Below are 21,560 nucleotides of genomic sequence, written 5' to 3' on the forward strand. Positions count from 1 at the left end.
GGATATCAACCCAGCTCTGCACCAAAAGCACCATGTTGAAAATCGTAAACAAAACTAAAAAACAGATGCACGAGAAACAATACTCAGGCTGTGCAGAAACCTCAGAATTAAGAGAGGGCCCGGCCGCGCGGCGCAAAGCCCAAACGCGTTGGCTGACCAGGGCAGCCGATTTCAGATGCACGGTTTCAAACCGGCCGTTTCGCGCCTGGATTCCGGGACCGACCGGCTGGGACGGCCATCTCAAGCCGAAAATACGACACCTCTACAAATGGAGACACCGACTGCCCCGGCTTGCCTGGGCTCGTAGCCGGCGCCAATAATGAATTTTTATTTTCTCCATTTTTGACCTCTTTTGGCCCCCAAACATCCATCGACGTCATACCCCGGCCCGGCCAGTGCCCGAGGTGTCCCCTTCTTGGCCGTCTCTTAAGAGCCATTAGTGGCTCCGACTTAAACAAGAGACACAGGCCGCACTTGTGCAAGCCCACTGCACACCGCTTGGACCCTTTCCTCGCGACGGTCTGGCAGTCTGCCTCTCCGCTGAAAAATGGCTCCAAGTTTCCCCGTTTCAGGCCGCTCGGCAGACAGCGGCGCGAAACAGTACCGTCTGGCCGTGTCCTGTCCGCCATATGTGGCTCCCGGCTGCGCACCAGATGGCCTAGTACAGCGTCGTTCGTGATGGGCAAAGGTATAAACAAATGGGCGGACCCGAAAGGATCGGCTGGTGATCCCGAAGGTTATCTTTTGTCGGTCAACTTTAGACAATCCGTCAATTTGGAGTCTGGACTATCGTTCGTTTAGGAGTCCAACTAACAGTCCGAATTTAATTACACAAACCCTATCCACTCTAGCACCCACTCCGAGAGTAACATGGAGTTCCAACCCAACGAAGACTCCATCACCAGCGAGTCGGCACCGCTCATCGCGCCGGTCGATGCCGACGGCGACCTGGACCTCTTCATGGTCCCCCTCAAACGCCCATCCCCCCGTCTATCCCCCGCCCGCTACCGCAACGTCAAGCCGCGATCCCCTCCTCGCAGTCCAGCCCGGCTCCGAAAGCACGCCACCCTCGACAGCTCACCGCAGTTTGGCTCGCCCATGTCCGGATTCACCATCAAGCCCGACAGCCCGCCGATGTTCACCTCCCCGCTGATGTCGCCCGAGTCTGGTGCCGGCGTGATGGGGATTGATGGTGTTTTGAATCTGCACAGCGCCATGGGCACGCCGGGGGGGTCGATGCTGTATAATTCCCCCCCAATGTCTGGGAGTCCGCCCATGTCCGGGCAGAACACCAAGGCCGGGTCGTCACCCGTGATGTCGACCGAGGCCGGGTCGGCCAAGCACAGTCCGCAGCCGGAGTCCGGGGGTGATCACACTGTTACGCATGGGACTACCACGGCTACTCGGTCTACGGGAGCCGATGAGAAGCCTAACCCGTCGACGCAGGCCTCTTCGCTGCCCGACAAAAGCCCGCCAGAGATTGTCGAGAGCAAGGTCGAGCTCGAGCCAACAACCACCACCACGAACAACATCACCAACACCACCACCACCACCACAACAACAACAGCAGCAGCACCAGCAGCGCCCACAACAGCCGACAAATCAACCCAAGCCCCCCCCGTGCCCCCTCTCTCCCTCGCCCGCTCCAAAACCACCCCCCCCCCCCCCCCCCCTGCCCCCCCCCCCCCCCCCCCCCCCCCCCCCCCCCCCCCAACAACCCCAACAACCTCGCCAACCCTAACTACCGGGACGCCGCCACCTGGACGGTCCCGGACTCACCGCTCGAACGCCTCTCCCAACTCCGCGCGACGCCAGATTCCGCCTATGATCGAGCCCGGCAGATGGAGGTTCGTCGATCGGAGTGGAAACATGTAGTCTACAGATTTCCGGTGAAGGGGGCGGAGCACTGGGTGATTGATGCGGATTTGACGGAGAGTTCGCATGCGCGGTTGGCGGATGTGGCGAAGAGGTCCAGTGAGGGGTTTGAGTGGAATGGGGATTATGAGTTGGCGAATATTTATCGGGTGTTGAGTGTCGCGCATACGAGGGTTATGGAGGAGATGAGGGGGGAGAGGAGGGCTGCTGCGGCGGCGGGGAGGTAGTGTTTGTTTTTCTTGATGTGGATGTGTTTGGAGAGATTGGGGGCGGGTTTCCTTATTTTTATATCAGTTAACTTAGCGGAATCAGCAGATGTTATCTCTGACACATGCAAGTTAAGTGCACTGTGAGTATGAGAGACGGATAACAATAAACCACCATGAAACGGTCTTATGGGGATAATTACATGAACCTGTGAATAACACTACTAAACGTGCTAAATCCTTCCGGTCCTAGTACGAACACCGACCACAATACCCGCAGTGGTCCGCACTACACGCAGTAAAGTCATCGTCCTGTTGGTCCTTCCAGTCCCACGGGCTATACTCAAACCTGTCTCTTACCTGCTCCTCCCAGTCATCAAACCCTATGCCGTCCTCCGGCGACACATCGTAGGCATCGTCCGAGTCATTCTCCTTCACCTTCTCACTCTCTTTCTCACTCTCTTTCTCACTCTCTTTCTCACTCTCTTTCTCACTCTCTTTCTCACTCTCTTTTTCACTCTCTTTTTCACTCCCCTTCTCCTTCTCCCTCTCCCTCTCACTCTCCTTCTCCCCCTCTTTCTTCTCTTCGCTCTGCACATTGCTCTTCCCACCAACAACATCCACCCACTGGTCTCTAACTCCCCCCGAGGCCAGCGCATACACCGTTCCCCCAGCCCGTCTCAACTCCAACCCATTCTCCCCACCCCGTCTACAAATCTCAACCACCCCAACCCCTTCCCCTTGTCCCTTCAGTGCTTGTCCCACGTTCTCCTTCACCCACGCCAACACAGCACTGAACCGCTCCAACTCTTTTTTGTTCTGTTCCTCCCATTTATCAACCTCCTCCCTGACGTCCAGGATCTCGATATCTTCCTTAGGGAACAATCCACGGGTGTGATAAGCCAGAATGAGCTTCGGTACACGTGACAGCCAGAGACGGGGTATTTCACCAGCCAAGATGGTGGACTGCGTCGGGCGGGTGCGAATACTCCTCGTTTTGAGGTCAAAGAGGGAGCTGTGGGGGATGGGAGTACCCGCGGTGGTGAGTTTCAGTGTTTCTGGCTTGCTGATGTTGGTGCTGGGCTTGTAACCGCCATGATTCAGCGAGGCCAACGCGTTGGTAAGCTCATCCAGCGAACCCGCACCCTCAACACCCTTATCTTTCGCAGTTGACTTCAACCCAGACGCCGACTTCTCCCCAGCAATATACCCATCCGCCTCAAACCTCACCACCACCTCCAACCCCCCCACCTTATACCCCACCACCCTCTGATGCGACACCGACCCCTTCACTCCCACATCCCAACTCGTATTCGCCTCCGGAAACGCATGTCCAAACCCCCTCACCCCGGGAATCGTCTCCGTAGGCGAATTCTCCCTCCTCACTAAAAACACCGTGCCTCCCAATTTATACGCCAACATGCGAAACGATCTATCACTGTCCACGTCCCGGGCGAAACGGAGGAGATTGCCGAGGGTGCTGCCGCAGGCGAAGAGGTCGATGTTGGCAGGTAGGGCTGGGTCGGAGGTGAGAGCGGTGAGGATGGCGGGTTCGGTTGGGTGATGGGGGTAGCGGGCGGCGTTTTTGTCCCGGTAGTAGGTGCCGGTGTCTTCAAGAAGGGGGGTTGGATAAGGTTGGGGGGTCCAGCGGGGGGGTTGGCCTGTTTTTTTCCTGGTTAGGGATTTATCATTGTTATCGAGTTGGGTTTGGAGTTGAGTAGAGATAAAGTACCAGGGATGAGAATCTCGGCCTGGCCTGGCTTCTTGTCCAGCCAGCTGTACGAGCCGAGGGGTTTGAAATCTGTGATCTGGGGAGTGCTAGGAGTCTTGGTGTCCGTCTTGAGGTCGCTCAACTTGAGGGTCTGGATCAAGTCGCCAAAGGGGGGTGCCGGCGCAGTTGAGATGTGCTCGTGTGGGCGTCGAAGCCCGAAAGGGTGGCTATTCCAGGACGCCATGATGATAGGTACAATGAGATGCAATGAGAGATGTGATGGTGGCCGACGTATGGTGAAGATCCAAGGTGAGATTGAGGTCAGTCCAGTTTATATATTGGTTGGAAATGGTACACCTGATATTCGAACAAAATGCAGAGCACTTTCGAACTTGTTGCAAACAGACTGTAGGCCTCACGGAGTTGGTGTTACACAGAGCCCGCGAAGTATGCGTGGCACAACTGAGGGATACTGGATTCTAAGTACGCCTTACACGGCTGCACGTTTCTGCCTTTGGATTTAATTCGACTGAATTTCATTTGCGGGATTGGCACAGCCCCAGGGAGCCGACATGCTGTTATCTCAGTAACAAGACGTAAACAACGTTCGTTTCTCAAACGGGAACCAACACCGTAAGGCTTGCCAAATCGATTGGTCTGTGGCCTCTGACGGGAATCATGTAACCAACTCAAGTGAACCAACTTAATGCTACAGTACGCCAGGTTGACTACAAAGTGCAAACAATCCTGGCCTCTACGACAGCCCGTGTCAGCCTGCACTGCATGTTGGGCCGGATTAGACCATTCACCATTCCGCCTTGCGCTTGGCCGGCCCGCATGTCGGCCCGCTGCCTGCTGCCCGCATTCGCATTTGATTTGATTTGATCTCGTTGGTTGTGGTCACTTTGTGCTGGACCACTGCTGGCAGGCCCCATGTGGGCGAATTACAACGCGGCTGTCGGCCTCATTGCATGTCGTATGCTGCATGCCGCGGTGGTGGGCCTAAGACGTCTTTCTGAGCACCAGCAGAAAGTACCAGCGCGTTTGCATATTGCAGTTGGAGCTTGGGGAGTTGGGGTAAACGAGGCTTTGGAGCACGAGATAAACATTATTTGAGGGGTTCAAGTTGTTTTTGATATTCGGTGTTTGACACTGCAATTCTTCCGGCTTAACTTTCTAAAGAATCCTACGATTCTTTCACTTTTTGGCCCCCGGAGTTCTAGAAATTCCTTCGACCTTTTCCAACTGTAGGAATTAGCGATTCTTCGAGCTTTCCCCATTAAGAATCAGCCCTTAGGCACATCTCCGATTCTCCTTACCAACAACTTCATCTCCAACGACTCACCATCACTTACAAACAAACAACCAAAATGTCCCAACCAGATCGACGCATCGCTAAGCTCAAATCCCGCTTCCGGGAGACTGTCGCCGGCAAACACCCCCTACGTACCCCAAACGACGCCCAGCTCTTCCTCGAAGCCGTCCGCATCCAGCCCTCAGCCCCCCAATGCGTCGAGATTCTAGTGTCCAGCCCGGCCGGTCTAACGGCAGTCCGCGAAGCCGTCCGGGCAAACCTGGCCGAGTCATTCATCCTCACTTATACGCTTTCCTTCCTCCGGTACTTGTCGGATCCGGGCGTGAAATCGCTCGCTGATGGACAGCTGCTTGAACAAGTCCTGCTTGCTGTCGCCAACCCGCCTACTTTTCTGACTGCCCTCATCAAACTCTTCGAAGGCCACAAACTCCCTGATGCTCACCTCGCTTCATTCGCCTGGCTAGTCCTGGAATTACTCTCCCTCCGTCCCCAAGCAGCCGACTCCCTCGACGGCACATCCGCTCTCCTCTCCACCAGCATGAATACCCACCTCTCCCGTCTCCTCCAATCCACCGACCACACGGCGCGCGAGCTAGGCTACAAAATCGAGAAAGTAATCCAACTGCGGGCCTCCCCAAACCAGCGCGACGGGGCCGCAGGTGGGCCGGGGGGTCGACACGACAATGACTTTGCCGATTTCCGGGAGATCAAGATTTACCCGACGACTGACGAGTTCTTGTCGAAGCAGCCGCCGTATTATCAGACGGCACGGGAGGTGGCGGGGACGGAGAAGGGGGTAAGGGTGAGCACGCATTTGGATAATCAATTTCGCATGTTGAGGGAGGATATGATGGGGGGTAAGCTATCTCCCTACTCCCCTTGATTTCCATGACTTCTCATGAATCGAGAAATCGAAGGACCAGATCAGTGCTAATGGGACCCCCAAGAACTCCGCGAAAACATCCAAGACGCCACCTCCCCCACAACCAAAAAAAAGCCTAGCAAACACCGTCCCGCCACGGTCCTCAGCGACCTCGTCCCCCACGGCATCACCACCACCGACACCACCAACACAAGCGACCCCAACACCCGCTTCAAAAAGTGCACACTCCTCCTGCGCTGTGAAACCGGCATCCCCGGTCTCCGCAACGTCAGCATCGGCCCCGGCCCCAACGCCGTCGACGAAATGGCCACCGAAGGCGCGCGCAAACGATACCTCAAAGACCAGCCCTCGTTACTCCGGCACCAGTCGTTTGGCGTGCTCTGTCGGGAGTCAGAGATTATCGCTTTTGCGTTTGTTGATCGCGACGTGGACAAACTCATAAAAACACCACCCATCGTCTCGCTGCAGTTTACGGATGAGCGCGCCTTGGGTAAGGCGTTACTAGCCCTGCGACACGGTGCGCCGAAGCGGGACCTCGTCCGTTTCGTGCTAGTTGACACACCAGTATTTACCTACGAACCCGTGTTGATGGGGTTGCAGAACCTGGCGGATGTGCCGTTGTTGGATGTGTTGGTCAACCCGGAGGGGATGGAGGAGGCGGTGGAGGGGTTTGAGGTGCCGGGGCGGTTGAGAGAGGTGGTGGAACGGTTGAAGGGGGAGGCTATGGAGTTGGGGCCGGAGGGGGTGGTGATGTTGAGGGAGGAGGAGAAGGGAAAGGGGAAGGGGAAGAAGGTGACGGTGGATATGGCGCAGTTGAGGGCCTTGGTGCAGGCGTTGACTAGGCCGGTTAGTTTGATTCAGGGGCCGCCGGGTATGTTCTTTGTTTTTGTTTACTTCCCCCTTTTTGTCTTTCTTTTTTTTTTCTTTTTTTTTCTTTTGTGCTAAGGCAGAAATAGGCACCGGCAAATCCTTCATGGGCGCCCAAATTGCCCGCCTTCTCTCCGAAGCCGGCCGACGCATCCTCGTCCTGAGTTACACCAACCACGCCCTCGATCAATTCCTCGAAGACCTCATGAAAGCCGGCATCCCACGCGAGTCCCTCGTTCGCCTCGGCTCCAAAGCAAAATGCACCCCCCAAACCGAATCCCTCCTCCTCTGGGGCCAGCGTGGGGAGTACCGGCGCACCCGGACCGCCTGGCAGGTTATCGAAGCCCTGCGATCCGAGGCCACAGGCCTAGTACCCAAGCTGCACAAGGCCTTCCAGGAGTTTGTCTCGTTTTCTCCCAAGTGGGATGATATCGAGGAGTATCTCGAGTTTGCCGACGGCGGGTTTTCTTTTCTCGAGGCCCTGCGTGTGCCCGTCAACGACGAGGATGACAGCTGGGACATGGCGGGAAAAGGCGGTCACAAAGTCACGCCGGACTACCTCTACAAGCTCTGGCTCAAGGGTGACGGTCCCAAGGCGTTTTCCAAACAAATCCCCGCCACCGGCCGACCAGTCTGGCAAATGTCGAAGGCCGACCGCCAAAAACACCACGACAAGTGGACACAAGCACTCGCCGAGGAACAAGTCCAAGTAGTATCCAGTCTGGCCCGACAATTCAACGATCTCCAATCCCGCATCGCAGTACAATTCTCCGAAGGCGAAGCCAGCGTTGTCCTCGCCAAACAAATCATCGGATGCACCACCACCGCAGCCGCCAAACACGCCCGTCTCATCCGCGCCGCCAAACCAGACGTCATCCTGATCGAAGAAGCCGGCGAGATCCTGGAAAGCCACGTCCTAACCGCCCTGTCCGACACCGTGCGGCAGATTGTGCTCATCGGCGATCACAAGCAACTGCGCCCGAAAATCGCCAATTACGCGCTGTCTGTCGAACGCGGCGATGGGTTTGATCTCAACCGCTCGCTATTTGAGCGGTTGGTGTTGCTCGATCACCCGCATGTCCGCCATGCCACTCTGCATAAACAGCACCGTATGGCGCCGGAGCTGTCGCAGTTTGCGCGGAAACTGACTTACCCTAACCTCCTCGACGGACCGAACACCGCTAACCGGCCGGCCATCCTCGGCCTGCGTGACCGAGTTATTTTCCTCCATCACACCCGTCCGGAAGACATCGACACCCAACTGCGCGACCGGCGCGACCATACCGCTGCAGCTAACACCGACCCCGGGATAAAAGCCAGCAAACGCAACCAATTCGAAGCCGAGATGGTGCTGCGGACGGTGCGGTACTTGTTCCAGCAGGGGTACGCACCTGATGAAGTGGTGCTGTTGACGCCGTATCTGGGGCAGGTGAGGGTGCTGCGGGATTTGCTGGTCAAGAACCAGCATGATCCGGTGTTGAGTGAGGCGGATAAGAATGAGTTGGTGAAGATGGGGATTGTGAGTGAGGCTGCGGCTAAGGTGGGGAGGACGCCTTTGAGGGTTTCTACTATTGGTATGTTTTTTACTCTAATACTCCCTGCTTAACCTGACCCTGAGTGAGATGAGAATGCTAATGAGATAAACAAAAAAGACAACTACCAAGGCGAAGAAAGCGACATCGTCATCATCTCCCTGACCCGGAGCAACGACTCGGGCGACATCGGCTTCATGTCTGCCCCCGAGCGTCTCAACGTGCTGCTGACCCGTGCCCGCAACGGTATGATTCTGATCGGGAACATGTCCACTTTCCTGGCAAGCAAAAAGGGGCACGCCACCTGGCATCCGTTCTTTGAGATTTTGAGAGAGGGCGGGCATGTGTATGATGGGCTGCCGGTGCAGTGCCAGAAGCATCCCCAGACGACTGCCTTGCTAAAACAGCCGGTGGACTTTGACACGGCCTGTCCTGAGGGGGGGTGTACCGAGATGTGGTATGTTTTCTTCTCTTAATCTAACCCTAACCCTTCCCCTGACCTCACCCAACTCAACTCACCCATCCCTAACCCTATCTCAACCCCTATTTCTTTATTTCTTTCTTGACGCTGATACTAAACATCTAAAAGCAACGCTCCCCTCCCCTGCACCCACCTCTGCCCCTCTCGCTGCCACCGCCTAACCAACCACTCCTCCTACCCCTGCCACGCCCCCATCACCCTTACCTGCCCCCGCCACCACACGACCAAAACCCGCTGTTCCACCCCCAAACACACCTGCGCCGTCTGCCGGGCCGAAGACGCCGAGACGGAACGCCGCGCGAAACGCGATTTGAACCTGGAACGGGAACGCTTGCGGCGCGAGGCGGAGTATACGGCAAAACTGATGGAGATTCAGGATGAGGTGGATTGGCAGAGGAGGTTGAATCGGGATGTGGAATTGGAGGGGGAACGGAGGGAGGAACTAAAGAGGCAGAGGGAGGAGTTGAAAACCCTAAAAGAGAAGGAGGGGAGGTTGAAGAGGGAGGAGGAGAGGAGGAAGGGGGTGGAGGAGGCTAGGGAGAGGGCGGTGAAGGCGAAGCAGAAGAAGAATGAGGTTGATTCGCCGACTGCTAATAAACCTGATGAGCCTTCAGACATAAATGGTGGTGAGGATGGGGGCTGGGCGGCCAGCGGCGCGCAGGCAGAGTGGGAGGCTATGAAGGCGGATGGAGCGGAGAGTAAACCGTTGAATACATTGATGGGCATGATTGGGCTGGAGGGGGTGAAAGAGGAGTTTCTGGGGGTGAAGAGTAGGGTGGACACCGCGCTGAGGCAAGGGATCTCGATGAAGGAGGAGCGGTATAGTTGTGTGATGTTGGGGAATCCGGGGACTGGTATGTTACTCGCCTTTCTCACTCACCCTTTTCCATTTTCTGTTTTTCTTTAAGTTATTTCTTATTTTATTATTCTTTTTATTTCTTAGCTATGTTGCTAATACACCCAGGCAAAACAACCGTCGCCCGCCTCTACGCCCAGTTCCTCACCGACCTCGGCGTCATCCCCGGCAACAACTTCCAAGAAACCACCGGCGCCAGCCTCGCCCACGCCGGCGTCAACGGCTGCCAGAAGCTCCTCGACACCATCCTCAACGCCGGCGGCGGCGTGCTCTTCATCGACGAAGCCTACCAACTCACCTCGGGCAACAACCCCGGCGGCGGCGCCGTGCTGGATTTCCTGCTGGCTGAAGTCGAGAACCTCCGCGGCAAGGTCGTGTTTGTGCTCGCTGGGTATAACCGCCAGATGGAGAGCTTCTTCGCGCATAACCCCGGTCTGCCTAGTCGGTTCCCCGTTGAGATGAAGTTTGCTGATTACACCGACGACGAACTGCTGAGGATTCTGGGGTTTAAAGTCCAGAAGAAATACAACGGCGCGATGGACTGCGAGGACGGGTTCTCGGGTTTGTACTGCCGTATCGTTGCTCGGCGTGTCGGCCGGGCGCGCGGGACGGAGGGGTTTGGAAATGCCCGGGCGATGGAGAATGTCCTGGACCGGATTGCGCGTAGACAGTCGAACCGATTGCGGCGAGAGAGGAAGAAACTCAAGGGTAACCCGGACAAGAAACAGCAAGCCAACATCAACGACTTCTTCTTCACCAAGGAGGATCTCATCGGTCCGGAGCCGGCGAATGCCTTGACGAAATGCAACGCCTGGAAGAAGGTGCAAAACTTGGTTGGTCTCGGGGCGGTCAAGAAGGCCGTGCAGGCGCTGGTGGATAGCATCCAGCAGAACTACACACGCGAGTTGCAGGAGAAGCCGCTGATCGAGTATTCGCTAAACAAAGTGTTTCTGGGAAACCCGGGGACCGGCAAGACGACAGTGGCGAAGCTGTATGGGGAGATTCTGGTGGCACTGGGATTGTTGTCTAAGGGGGAGGGTAAGCTCACTCAATCCTCTTTTTTTTCTTTTTCTTTTAATTATTGCCTTTTAATTCTGCTAACAATCACACACAGTCATCATCAAAAAACCCGCCGACTTCGTAGGCGCCCACCTCGGCGGCTCCGAACAACAAACCAAAGGCATCCTAGCCTCGACCGAAGGCAAGGTCCTCGTCATCGACGAAGCCTACGGCCTCTACGGCGGCGGTGGTGGAAGCGGAGGTACCTCCGACCCCTACAAAACCGCCGTGATCGACACCATCGTGGCCGAAGTACAAAGCGTGCCTGGCGACGACCGCTGTGTGCTACTACTCGGCTACACGGCGCAGATGGAGGACATGTTCCAGAACGTGAACCCGGGTCTGGCGCGACGGTTCCCTATTGCTTCCGGGTTCCAGTTTGACGATTTCGACGCTGACGAGTTGCGGAAGATTTTTAATATGAAAGTCAAGGGGCAGGGATACACCGTCACCGACCAGGCTGCGAATGTGGCTATGGAGATCCTCAACCGCGCGCGGAACCGGCCGAATTTTGGCAACGCCGGGGAGATTGACATCCTGCTGGATACGACCAAGGCCCGTCATCAAACACGGTTGGCACGGTTGGCGGCCGCCAAAACACCCTCTTCCTCCCCCGACGTGTTGGAGGCCATCGACTTCGACGAGCACTTTGACCGGGCCTCGCGGTCTGAGACCAACGTCCGCAAGTTGTTCGAGGGCACAGTCGGCCAGGAGGATGTCATCTCGCGATTGGAATGCTACCAAAAGACCGTCCGCACCATGAAGAGCCTGGACATGGACCCCAAAGAGACCATCGACTTCAATTTCCTCTTCCGCGGGCCGCCAGGTACGGGTAAGACGACCACGGCGAAAAAGATGGGGAAGGTGTTCTACGACATGGGATTTCTTGCCTCGGCGGAAGTCATCGAGTGCTCTGCCTCGGACCTCATCGGGCAGTATGTCGGGCAAACAGGGCCGAAAGTGCACCAGCTGTTTGATCGGGCACTGGGTCGGGTGCTGTTTGTCGATGAAGCGTACCGGCTGGCGGAAGGGCACTTCGCCAAGGAAGCCATGGATGAGATTGTCGATTCGGTCACCAAGGACAAGTACTTCAAGAAACTGGTCATTATTCTTGCGGGGTATGAGGCTGATATCAACCGGCTGATGTCGGTCAACTCGGGACTCACCTCGCGGTTCCCGGCTGTGATTGACTTCCGGGCGTTGACGCCGGACGAGTGCATCGACTTGTTGCGTAAGGTGCTGCAGAGGCAAAAGACGGACATGGAAGCCAAGAGCAAGAGGGTCAAGATGGACTTGTCCTGCTTGGACAACCCCAGCGAGGAGTTCCAACAGGGGTTGGTCCAGGCTTTCACAGAACTCACGACACAGGACAACTGGGCCAGCGCGCGGGATGTGCAGTCCCTGGCTAGGAACATGTTCAAGGTGATGATCGGGAACAGCCAGGAGGTGGCTGCGGGGAGGGTTGTTCTTACGGAGGAAATTGCCCTCGATCAGCTCCGGGACATGAGCAGGGAGCGGGCGTCGCGGGCCCAGGCAAAGACTTCTTCGCCTCTCCAAGACTTGCAGAAGTTCCTCCAGCCAGCGCCGCTGCAAAACGCGCCTCTCCCCCCAAAACTGTCCACCACACATGCCCATGCCCATGCCCATGCTCATGCTGAAGCTCCGGCCGAACAACAACAAGACCCACCTCGAGTCTCCCAGCCCGAAGAAGAAGACGACAAACCCAGCCCCCCCTCTCAACCTCAACTCACCCTCCAACAGAAACCCCAGCCTGCACCCCCCCAACCCCTGGACGACGCCCTCCGCGACGCCGGCGTCTCCGACTCAACCTGGGCCCAACTCCAAGCCGACCGCCTCGCCGAGATCCAGCGCGAAGCCGAATACCAACAACTCCGCGCCGCCGCCGACCGCCTCGCAGAAGAAGCTAAAGAATCCGCCCGCCGCGCCGTTGTCTCCCGTCTGATTGCCGAGGATGATGAAGCAAAAGCAGAAGAGGAACGCCGGAGGAAGGAGGAGGAGGAGAGAAGAAAGGAGATTGTTAGGCGGTTGTTGGAGGCTGAGGAACGGAGGAAGAGGGAGGAGAAGGATAGGGCGAAGTTGAAGGCTTTGGGGAGGTGTCCGGTGGGGTATGAGTGGATTAGACAGGCGGGGGGGTATAGGTGCGCTGGGGGTTCGCATTGGATGGGGGATGGCGAGTTTGGGAGGTGTTAACCGACTGTGTCAGCCAGGAGGTTGAAGACAAGGATGTCAGATTAATTACAGACAATACTGCTCCATCTATCATTCTCAATGCTACGGTCAGGCTTATAATGAATAGTGCCGGTCGGTCATCCCATGCGTTGGATCACAAGTCAAGTGAAGTTGAATGGGTAAGGTAGGTAATTACTGATATTGCCCCAAGTAAAAACGGTTGGCGGTTCACATCCAAAGTAAACAACTAATTCGCAACGGCTGCCTCCTGCATGCAAGTACAGTACAATTCGGGTATCTCCATCAAGACAAGCCTTTCTCCTCCTTCGCTAATTAAAATACAGACGCGGGCCTCACGGTCTAAAGTGACCGGTATCCTCCATGCCTCAACGCCGGGCCCAGTCCCTAAACAGCTGAGCTTCCTCTAGAACAAGGCAAAGACAGCGGCAAGGGTCGCGACCCCCGCGGCGGCAGACACAAATCTCTGCGTGGCTGACCCAGCAGAGTCAACGGCATCGTTGTACTTGTCCAGAGCAGCCGTGCACTGTGGAACGTCGGTGGCCACAATAAGCTCCAGCCCAGCCCCCGCGATGCCCGCAGCACCGTCTCCCGTGCATTCAGCAGCGGCACTGCTGAGATCGCCTGCAGCGGTGGACTGCCACCTTTCGAGACTGTTCATGTACGCGCTCCAAGAGCTCGACAACGAGGCCGGGGGGGTGGGCGTGCTCATGGCGACCTTGCACACATCCGCGACGTTGGTGATCTGCGCACCGTCGTTGATGACTTCTAGGACGGATGACATTTGGTCGTTGTCGTTGAACCAGCTTGCCAGAGCGCCTGTTGGGGCCGGCGGCATACCGGCCGTGATTTGCTGGAGTTCGTGGAGGCAGTCGGCGTCATCGCGGGCTAGGATCGGTGCCGGAGTCGGGGCCGGGGCCGGCTGGGCCAGTGCCGATACTGAAACCACAAAGGTGGCGGTAAGGAGGATGGAGGTTTGCATGTTGATCTTGGGCGTGTTGGTGGATGATTGATGACGACTCAGGCCTTGTGGGGAATGATAAAGGCTCGGAAATGTTGACTTTCACTTATTAATTATGGTGCTGGAGAAATTGTTGAATTGCCGTGTTGTCTGGTTAGCTGAGCTCGAGATTGATGGCAAAATGGCTGGCGCGAGGGTCGAGAGAGTGATATTGTGACAAGAATAAGAGATTGTCGGATGTCTTGATATGAACCGAAGCACCACTCCTCAACCTTTGCAAGGAGTATTTAATATGTTTTGAACCTTTGCAATTCTTTGCCGTCTTTCTCGGCGCAACTCCGCCAAGCGTGTAATACCGCGCCAACCGGCCAACGCGCCTTGGGCGCCATGCTCGGTGGCTGAGCTGTCTGCGCATTTCACACCAAACCTCCAATGAATATTTAGCACCTGGCCCGCTGTGGAGGTGCCAAGGTCGTTAGCCACGATCCTTCCTCGGCACATGTCCCCGCAAGGCATTCAGGAAATTATCTGGTGTTAAATGCAGAAAGATTGGGGCAAATCTCACGTCAGCGTTTGGAAGCGATCTTGGCTATCAGGCAACTGACCTTCAACCGCCCGTCGCAATCTTGCTGTTAACGTCCTGTTGGGATGTATCCGAAAATGGAAAACGCCTCGAGATCTGCGGTTTATAATTATCACGATAATGGTTTGGTATCCTTCAACCCCAAAAGGTAAAATGACGTCAAAGGACAAAGCACAAGATCCGTACACGTACAGCCTCGACGGTTTGCCCAGCTTTGAATCACATTTTCGCTTGTTCGGTGCCGGCAGCATGTTAAATCTCACCCCATGCTGCGTTGATATCCCCTCCTCCGTTTCCCATGCTTGAGTCGGCCTAATAGCTAGTCAACAACCAATTAATAGCCAAAATCCAAAATCGAATTGCCAAAGAGAAGCCGACGTGTTGGCCGCCTCAGATTGAACGGGTCAACGGGGAGCTAACAGGTGTAGCGTTGATTCTGAGTTCTATTTTTCAGTTTCCACTTCTCCATATGTGGGAAATCTCATTCGTAGCCATCGCTTTGAAGAAATATTCGAAATTCATATCTCGGGGATCGCTGCAGATCAACGTCTCAGGATGTGAGATAGTCTACACCGAGTACTGATCATTTTACTCTAGCGAGGGCCTATCTAGTAATTCGTTGATAACTGTTTCGCCGAAGTCATATCCCGCATGATATAGGCAACAGTCAGAATTCCCAGACGGTCTTGTTCTGACGAAAACCAAGTTGGGAATCGATCTAGTGATGGTTCACCGTTCAACAGAAACTAGAATAGGGCCGTGAGCTGGGACAGGAGCCAAATAAGTCCGCTGGAGGGACTGGGGGTCGCGGGTCCCTACGTTGTCCGATGCTCGCCATGTCGAGCTCTCCCTGGCATAGTCATTCTAATACGGCTTCAGTTTCACGCTCCTTCAGTTTCACGCTCCTGCAATGATAAGGATGACGGAGGAAAGCGTGTGTTAAGTCCCCAAGTTGGGTTGGAATCCGACGGAACTCACGGCTTCTGAGTTAGTCTGCGGCATGGTCAATATACCCCGTCACAGCAGTCCCCTCCACCAAACTGCGATTCATGACATATGCGGCAGGCAGTCAGATTCATTGGGCCTCGGCCGTTCTAGCTACCCCTTGAATACTGTGGGTTCGTGTCTTCAGGCAGCGTTAAGGTCACGTCGTCTCTTTTCTGACGTACCCTGCTCCTCGTACGCGGGCACTGTGGTGCTCCAGAGACGTAACACTGCTTGTGACGGAGCAGAAAGAACTTGAGTCCCGAGCATTCCAAGCCGAGTCGCGCTAGATCAGGCGCAGATTTGGCGTGGAAGCGTTTGACCACAAGGCCCGCCGGCGACGCCAACGTCACGGGCTTGACGGTCATATACGAGTAATGGAAGAGCTAGAGCAGTAGAGTCAACTTGAACAATGGACCGAGTTTCAGGAGTGCCAGCTTGGACGCCTTGATGGGTTCGGCACTAGAAAGGGATGCCGATTGCACTGGCAATGAGTTGAATGAGGTATCTATGGGATCGGCCAAAAGGCGCTATTAATGCCCAGATTGTCGGGACGAGGGATATAGGCGAACATAGTGGATCAGGGGAGCGTGGTCGGATGACCAGTGTGTGGGTGAACACGTGAGATTTGATGCTTTCAGGGCAATTTCCATCTGTGCCTTGAGCCTCGTCATGACTTCCTCTGCCGTTTGTATCTCGCAGCGCCAGCAATCCATGATCACCTGGCCGCACGGCAATTCCTGTACGCTTGGGAATATTTGCTGTGAGTAGCGAGCCTCCACCTCATCATCCGAGAGGTCCTCGTATGGCTGTCTGCTCGTCACGATTTCGTAAATGGTAGAGCCGAGGGCAAAAATATCAGTTCTGACGGTTGGCGGCTCCTTTAGTGGCCGTGGGAGAAAAAACCTCGTGCTTTCAATCGCAGATCCTACAATTCCGTCAAAAGAAGAGCCCGAGAAGTCGGTGATCTTGAGCCTAGAGTTTCAATCCAGCAGGAGGTTTTCGGGCTTGAGATCGCTGTGGATGATCCCGTGGGAATGGAGGAGATGCAAACCTTCGGCGGCATCACAAGCCCACTGCAGCCGCTCGGCAAGGGTGATTGTGGTGGCGGCGGCGGCAGCCTCGCGGAGATGCTCTCGTAGGCTACCTCTGGTCATGTACGGGTGGACGAGGCCTTCTTCAGGAGAGTATCTGATGAGTTGTAGTAACCGGTCGTGTTGTGGCAGTTTCTGGTAGATTTGAAATTCGCGCTCAAGATCTCGATGACAGGCCTCGTAGTCCCGTTCCGAGTAGATGCATTTCCTCACGTTCTCACATGGGAGGCGTTCTATTAACCCACTACTCCCCGCGGACACTACGTTCTATTTCCCCGTGGTTAATAAATAATTGCAGAAGAAAAAAAACCGGCCTAGGCGGAACTTAGGCAGGAGATCGATCCGTCAAGCTCGTTCAAGGGGAGTAGCGTACTTTCCGGTTAGTTAATCAGGTTGATGCGTGCGCGGACTGAGGAGCGGCCGGAGGAGCAGGAGGGATCTTTTGTGGAAGATGTATTGTTATGGGCTTGGCGATGCAGCTCAAGAGTAGGAGGCATTTTTTGGTGTCGAGGGTTGAAGAAGTCAAGCCTGAGCGGAAATGCTGAAAAACAAATGGGTAGAGTCTTAAAGAGGATGGTGATGAGCCGGGAATTCGGTTTTCTAAGACTAAGAGACTTGAGAATGGGCCCCTAGGTCAAGAGGGGCTAAAGCAATTGAAGAAACTACAAGCGAGGGATATAGCTGCGTTTACCCCGGTAGGTGAATACTCTGGCTATACTGTACTATGTCGGGATGACTCTCGCGCAAATTCGTGGTGCGTGCGACGGTCGTTACAAACGCACCATCACATGAGGAGAATCGAGATGGCCCGGACGTCGCTGGGAGCAAGCTGCACTCAACCATCAAATGGAGGACTTCTTCGACGGGGCGGGTCCTCCGTTTGAAAGTTAATTACTTCCGCGGCTGAAGAGGTTCAAGACGGCGAGTATTTTCAGGTCGAGGATCTGATTCAAGGCCCCATCGCCAGGGCGTTAGGAAGCTCTGCTGACTAATCAACGTTCATTTGAATCCTGGCACAGTTGGAGTGTGCTGAGCGCTTCTGCTGGAAAACGAACACAGCGGCATCACCTGATCAAGCTTAGTCATTTTTGACATTCTCTTCTTCTGCGGCAACCGCTACGTGGATAGGTAATTAGAATATTCTTCCAGCCGGAATTATATTATGCCATGAATACTTTGACATGTCGACATGCCCGCATCTGACACTCATGACCTCCTCCCCGGGGCGCGCGACGATACTGGCCTAGAACCGGACAACCATGGGGTCACGGCCATTCTCGATGTCGTCCAGCGACTTGCCGCTGCGGACGTTCCTTCATGTGTGGTCGGTGTGAGGGCGCTGCGTTACTATGGGGCCGGGCGGGTCACAAATGTAGTTGATTCCCTTTTCTTTATTCATTTTATTTTCTTCTTCTATCGGGGTAACGGGGTTCTCTCCGCGCGGCGATGAATATTTGATCACTCACTAACCACGACCAGGAATGGGACCTCTGCATCCCCGATTCAATGCTAGACACAGCTCGGGAGGTTATTATTTCCACCGACGACGGCAAATACCAGGCTGCCCGCCCACCGCCTCCCGTTCCTTGGTCCCGCCGACATGTGTTTTCATGTTTCCGTCTCAAGGGCTACAACTTTTGGGTTTTGCTCGTCCCCTCATCGGATTGCTTCGTCGATCCTTCGTTGACGGAGCACGTGGAAAAGAGTCGAAACGGAGTACCATATGCGTCCATGATTCAGTTTGCGCGCTCACTGCTGCTGCAGCAACTGACGGCTGACCTGGCCGATTTCATCGATGGGATGGATTTGGACGTTGACTGGGGGGGACGCAACGTTGGTTTTGCGGGGCTTCAAGAGGAGAGCGTCAAGTTTAATGCGTTGCGGAATGAGCGAGTCATCACTGATGGGGGAAACCGAAGCGGATTCTGTTACCCTATGGATTTAGGAGAGCTTTGGCGACGGAAGGCAAGCAAGGAAGCTAAGGAGAAGAGGGTCGAGCCGATGAAGAAGGGGCGATATCTTACGTCCTGGAGAAGGATCAATTCAGAGGATCCAAGGACGAGAGATCGTCCTGTATGAGGTACTTTTCGTAGGTAGGTATAATTATGAATACAGAGAGGAATACCGATTTGGCCGAACTAATTGCTCATTGAAATCTGTAGACACAACACTTGAATTACATTTTTGTTCACCTAAATTGATACCGCACCTCCTTCCGGATCTCCGCGGCCAGCCGCAGGGTCTCGGTCCTGCTAGTCCGCGAAAAGACATTAAACCACGCCAGGAATGAATTGTACCCGTCCCGCGCTGGATGGGGAATCTTCTGCCCCCGATGCACCAAACACCCACTCCGACTCACATGTCTCGCGAGGTCCGGCCGGCGCGCAAACAGCTCGGCGACGATATCGTCCGAGTCGAAGATACCCTCGCACCGGTCGGCGTCATACTCGGTCGGGATGAACACCATGGCACACGTGTACTGTGGGCCCGAGGCGAAGGGCTGGGAGAGCGCTCGCAGCCGCTCGTCATCGCGGAGAGCCGACAGGAGGGTGGTGGCCCAGTAGTCGACGCCCCAGGTTGACTCGATCACGAGGCTGCCCTTCATGCCGGGCGGGCGGGGGTTGATTTCAATGAGCCATGCCTGAGGGGCTTCATCCCGCTCAGGAGAAGACTTGATTCGCAGGTCGACAACACCCCTTTGGTGGTCATAGGCGTATTCGGTGGTGGAGTTTTGGATCCGGCCTTCGAGATGGAACATACCGGTTCGGAATCCGAGCCGGAGGAGACTGGCGTGGAAGGAATCGCGCAGTATTTCAATCTCACGCCGGGGCAGCGACGAAGGGAAGACGCTGCACATCTCGATGAACGTGTTGAGGGAGGAATCACTCCTGGCTCCGCTCACATGCCCATGCCTGTCGATGGTTGTACCGTCTTCTTCATCATCAAAATCATCCTCGTCTTCGGCCGTCTTGGGCATGTCATCACACACCTCGAAGAACAAAAGTTCGCCGTCAAGCATCACCAGGTTGACATCGACCTCGGGGCCGGCACAGTACGGTTCCATCACAAACTCGGTTCCGTGCCGCGAAATGTCGATCGAGTCCACGGCCGCCCGGATCTCGGACTTATGATGCACAAGACTCACACCCTCCGAGCTCCAGCCGTTACACGGCTTAATAATGAGCGGGTAGGGCATCCCACCGTCATTGGAAGACGCAATAGCAACCGCCTCATCAGCGCTGTTGGCCAGGTGCGCCTGGTGGCCCTCAAAGACGCTCGTCTCGTACTTGTTGGTAGCAATCAGATACGGAGCCGGGTTCTCGGTGGGAAAGCCGAGTCTCTGGCAGGCGCGCGCAACAGGGTTCATGTACGATTCGCACAGCGTCAGCAGCCCGTCGATTGGGATGCCGCAGGACCGGACTGTCGCCACGATGCGGTCCTCGAAGTCTTCCTGTGGGGGGTCGTGCAGGGCTAGCGGGACAAAGGCCATGCGCCAGTCCCGGAACTCGGGGTCATCCATCCAGTGGCCGACATTGTCCATGGCCACAATGTCAATGCCGAGCGCCTTGGCTGCGCCGTAGACAGAGGGCCCTGTCCCGCCATAGCGCGGGTGACAGCGGCCGGCCTCGATGATGGCGAGTGTCCTGCGAGGGTGCAAGCTGCGGGTGAGCCAGGGGAAGGAAAGTCTGTCGTGGAGTTGAGCATCCAAAGCGATGGAGGCCTTTTGCAGGTTGATTTTAACGCCCGTGTCGTCATGATCGCGGAGGATGATGCCCGCTGCCGACCGACGAAGCAGATGGCTTAGCCATCCACAGCATTCGTCGGCCCCTTCGACGATGACATCGCCTCCAGCAAAGTACTGGCGAGGTGCAGCAAAAGTCGCGACAGACTCGACGTGCTCGCTGTCTTTCAAGCGGAGCGAGACGATGTCCGACCGCGCGATGTACCCGGCCGTACTGGGGATGATGAGCTTGGCCAGCTGGGCGCGGCGAGTCGACTGGGCGGCCTTGAGGAGGTCTTCCAAGAACTGGAGGGCCTCGGATGAGCCGACCGAAGTGCGGGTTGCTTCCACACTCTCGCCATAGGGCGTCGATACGACGAGGCGCTCGTCATTGGCCGGTGCGGCCTGGGTTCCGTGAGTCCGAGGTCCAAGGTTCAGCTGGACCTGGTGGTGGTGATGGTGCAGCCCATTTCCATTTCCGTTAGCCTGCTGCTTGCCGGGCTCGAGCAGCAGGTCAAGCGAGACGAACGGCTCGTGGGGGTCCCCCGACTGGCCGAATGTGGCGTTCGGTGCAGCTTTCCAACTAGCCTCGAAGGTAACTGCGTAGAGGGGGTTCACGTTAGTACCAAGGAGCTAGTCTAAAGAACTAATCACTAGTGGTGCGTATCGACCGTGGTACTCTGGTAAAAGACCGCGGTAAAAGCCCGCCTACCAGCCCCGCGATACGCACCACAGTGACGACACACGGGACAACGAGGGGTATTGCCGCATCTTGGGTCGTCTTGGGGGGGTTCTTAGTAGAAGACTGCAGCTTGGGTTACCTTGTCCCGTCTTTCCATCCACCAATAACAGCTTCTGCCCCGCAGTCGTGGCCATGACGCTTTATCAGAAGGTCGTGATCGGCTCGCTTGTTGAAACGTTGAGCTGGTCTTGCATGTGCAGTTGATGCTTGCTTGCTGGTTGCGTGATTCGAGATGGGGATGAGGTTTTGGGGGTCTTGCATCGGGGCCTTTTCAATTCATCTCCGTGGCTATGCACGAGTGCGAGGAAGGGGGCAACTTTTTCTTGCTTCCGCCTGCTCTTCCCGTGTTGGATGCTAGCATTGTTGGGATCAATAGGATGCTGCTATGGAGCTTTGCCCTGGACTGTCTTGGGGGCCAACCACGGTCAATGTCACCTGAGCCAATCATTTCCGGACCGCCCGAAGGAACGGAATGCATGGTC

The 21,560-nt window shown here is 55.8% G+C and overlaps 7 protein-coding genes across 7 annotated transcripts; 3 read left to right on the forward strand and 4 right to left on the reverse strand.

Moving 5' to 3' along the window:
• Nucleotides 1-870: 870 nt before the first annotated feature.
• On the forward strand, nt 871-2,102 carry C8A04DRAFT_38893 (uncharacterized protein; the record flags this gene model as incomplete). Its single annotated transcript, XM_062784378.1, has 2 exons — nt 871-1,436; nt 1,574-2,102. The coding sequence occupies 2 exons, from the start codon at nt 871-873 to the stop codon at nt 2,100-2,102; spliced, it is 1,095 nt and encodes a 364-aa protein (XP_062635106.1).
• Nucleotides 2,103-2,330: 228 nt separating this feature from the next.
• On the reverse strand, nt 2,331-4,036 carry C8A04DRAFT_30725 (uncharacterized protein; the record flags this gene model as incomplete). The annotated part of the gene is made up of 2 exons (XM_062781495.1): nt 2,331-3,742; nt 3,814-4,036. The coding sequence occupies 2 exons, from the start codon at nt 4,034-4,036 to the stop codon at nt 2,331-2,333; spliced, it is 1,635 nt and encodes a 544-aa protein (XP_062635107.1).
• A 1,126-nt stretch (nt 4,037-5,162) lies between these two features.
• C8A04DRAFT_30726 (helicase required for RNAi-mediated heterochromatin assembly 1) lies at nt 5,163-12,996 on the forward strand (the record flags this gene model as incomplete). The annotated part of the gene is made up of 7 exons (XM_062781496.1): nt 5,163-5,964; nt 6,055-6,861; nt 6,947-8,431; nt 8,510-8,846; nt 8,979-9,724; nt 9,835-10,764; nt 10,841-12,996. 7 exons carry the CDS (start codon nt 5,163-5,165, stop codon nt 12,994-12,996), a joined length of 7,263 nt encoding a protein of 2,420 aa, XP_062635108.1.
• Nucleotides 12,997-13,399: 403 nt separating this feature from the next.
• On the reverse strand, nt 13,400-13,975 carry C8A04DRAFT_13849 (uncharacterized protein; the record flags this gene model as incomplete). The annotated part of the gene is made up of 1 exon (XM_062777874.1): nt 13,400-13,975. One exon carries the CDS (start codon nt 13,973-13,975, stop codon nt 13,400-13,402), a length of 576 nt encoding a protein of 191 aa, XP_062635109.1.
• A 2,529-nt stretch (nt 13,976-16,504) lies between these two features.
• C8A04DRAFT_30728 (kinase-like domain-containing protein) lies at nt 16,505-17,112 on the reverse strand (the record flags this gene model as incomplete). Its single annotated transcript, XM_062781497.1, has 2 exons — nt 16,505-16,882; nt 17,026-17,112. 2 exons carry the CDS (start codon nt 17,110-17,112, stop codon nt 16,505-16,507), a joined length of 465 nt encoding a protein of 154 aa, XP_062635110.1.
• Nucleotides 17,113-17,804: 692 nt separating this feature from the next.
• C8A04DRAFT_38897 (uncharacterized protein) lies at nt 17,805-18,694 on the forward strand (the record flags this gene model as incomplete). The annotated part of the gene is made up of 2 exons (XM_062784379.1): nt 17,805-17,978; nt 18,095-18,694. The coding sequence occupies 2 exons, from the start codon at nt 17,805-17,807 to the stop codon at nt 18,692-18,694; spliced, it is 774 nt and encodes a 257-aa protein (XP_062635111.1).
• Nucleotides 18,695-18,803: 109 nt separating this feature from the next.
• On the reverse strand, nt 18,804-21,212 carry C8A04DRAFT_13877 (uncharacterized protein; the record flags this gene model as incomplete). The annotated part of the gene is made up of 2 exons (XM_062777887.1): nt 18,804-20,935; nt 21,158-21,212. The coding sequence occupies 2 exons, from the start codon at nt 21,210-21,212 to the stop codon at nt 18,804-18,806; spliced, it is 2,187 nt and encodes a 728-aa protein (XP_062635112.1).
• Between the last annotated feature and the right edge of the window lie 348 nt (nt 21,213-21,560).

The sequence above is a fragment of the Dichotomopilus funicola genome (genome assembly GCF_033296635.1).
Source record: "Dichotomopilus funicola strain CBS 141.50 unplaced genomic scaffold C8A04scaffold_54, whole genome shotgun sequence".
In the NCBI taxonomy this organism is placed as follows: Eukaryota; Fungi; Ascomycota; class Sordariomycetes; order Sordariales; family Chaetomiaceae; genus Dichotomopilus; species Dichotomopilus funicola.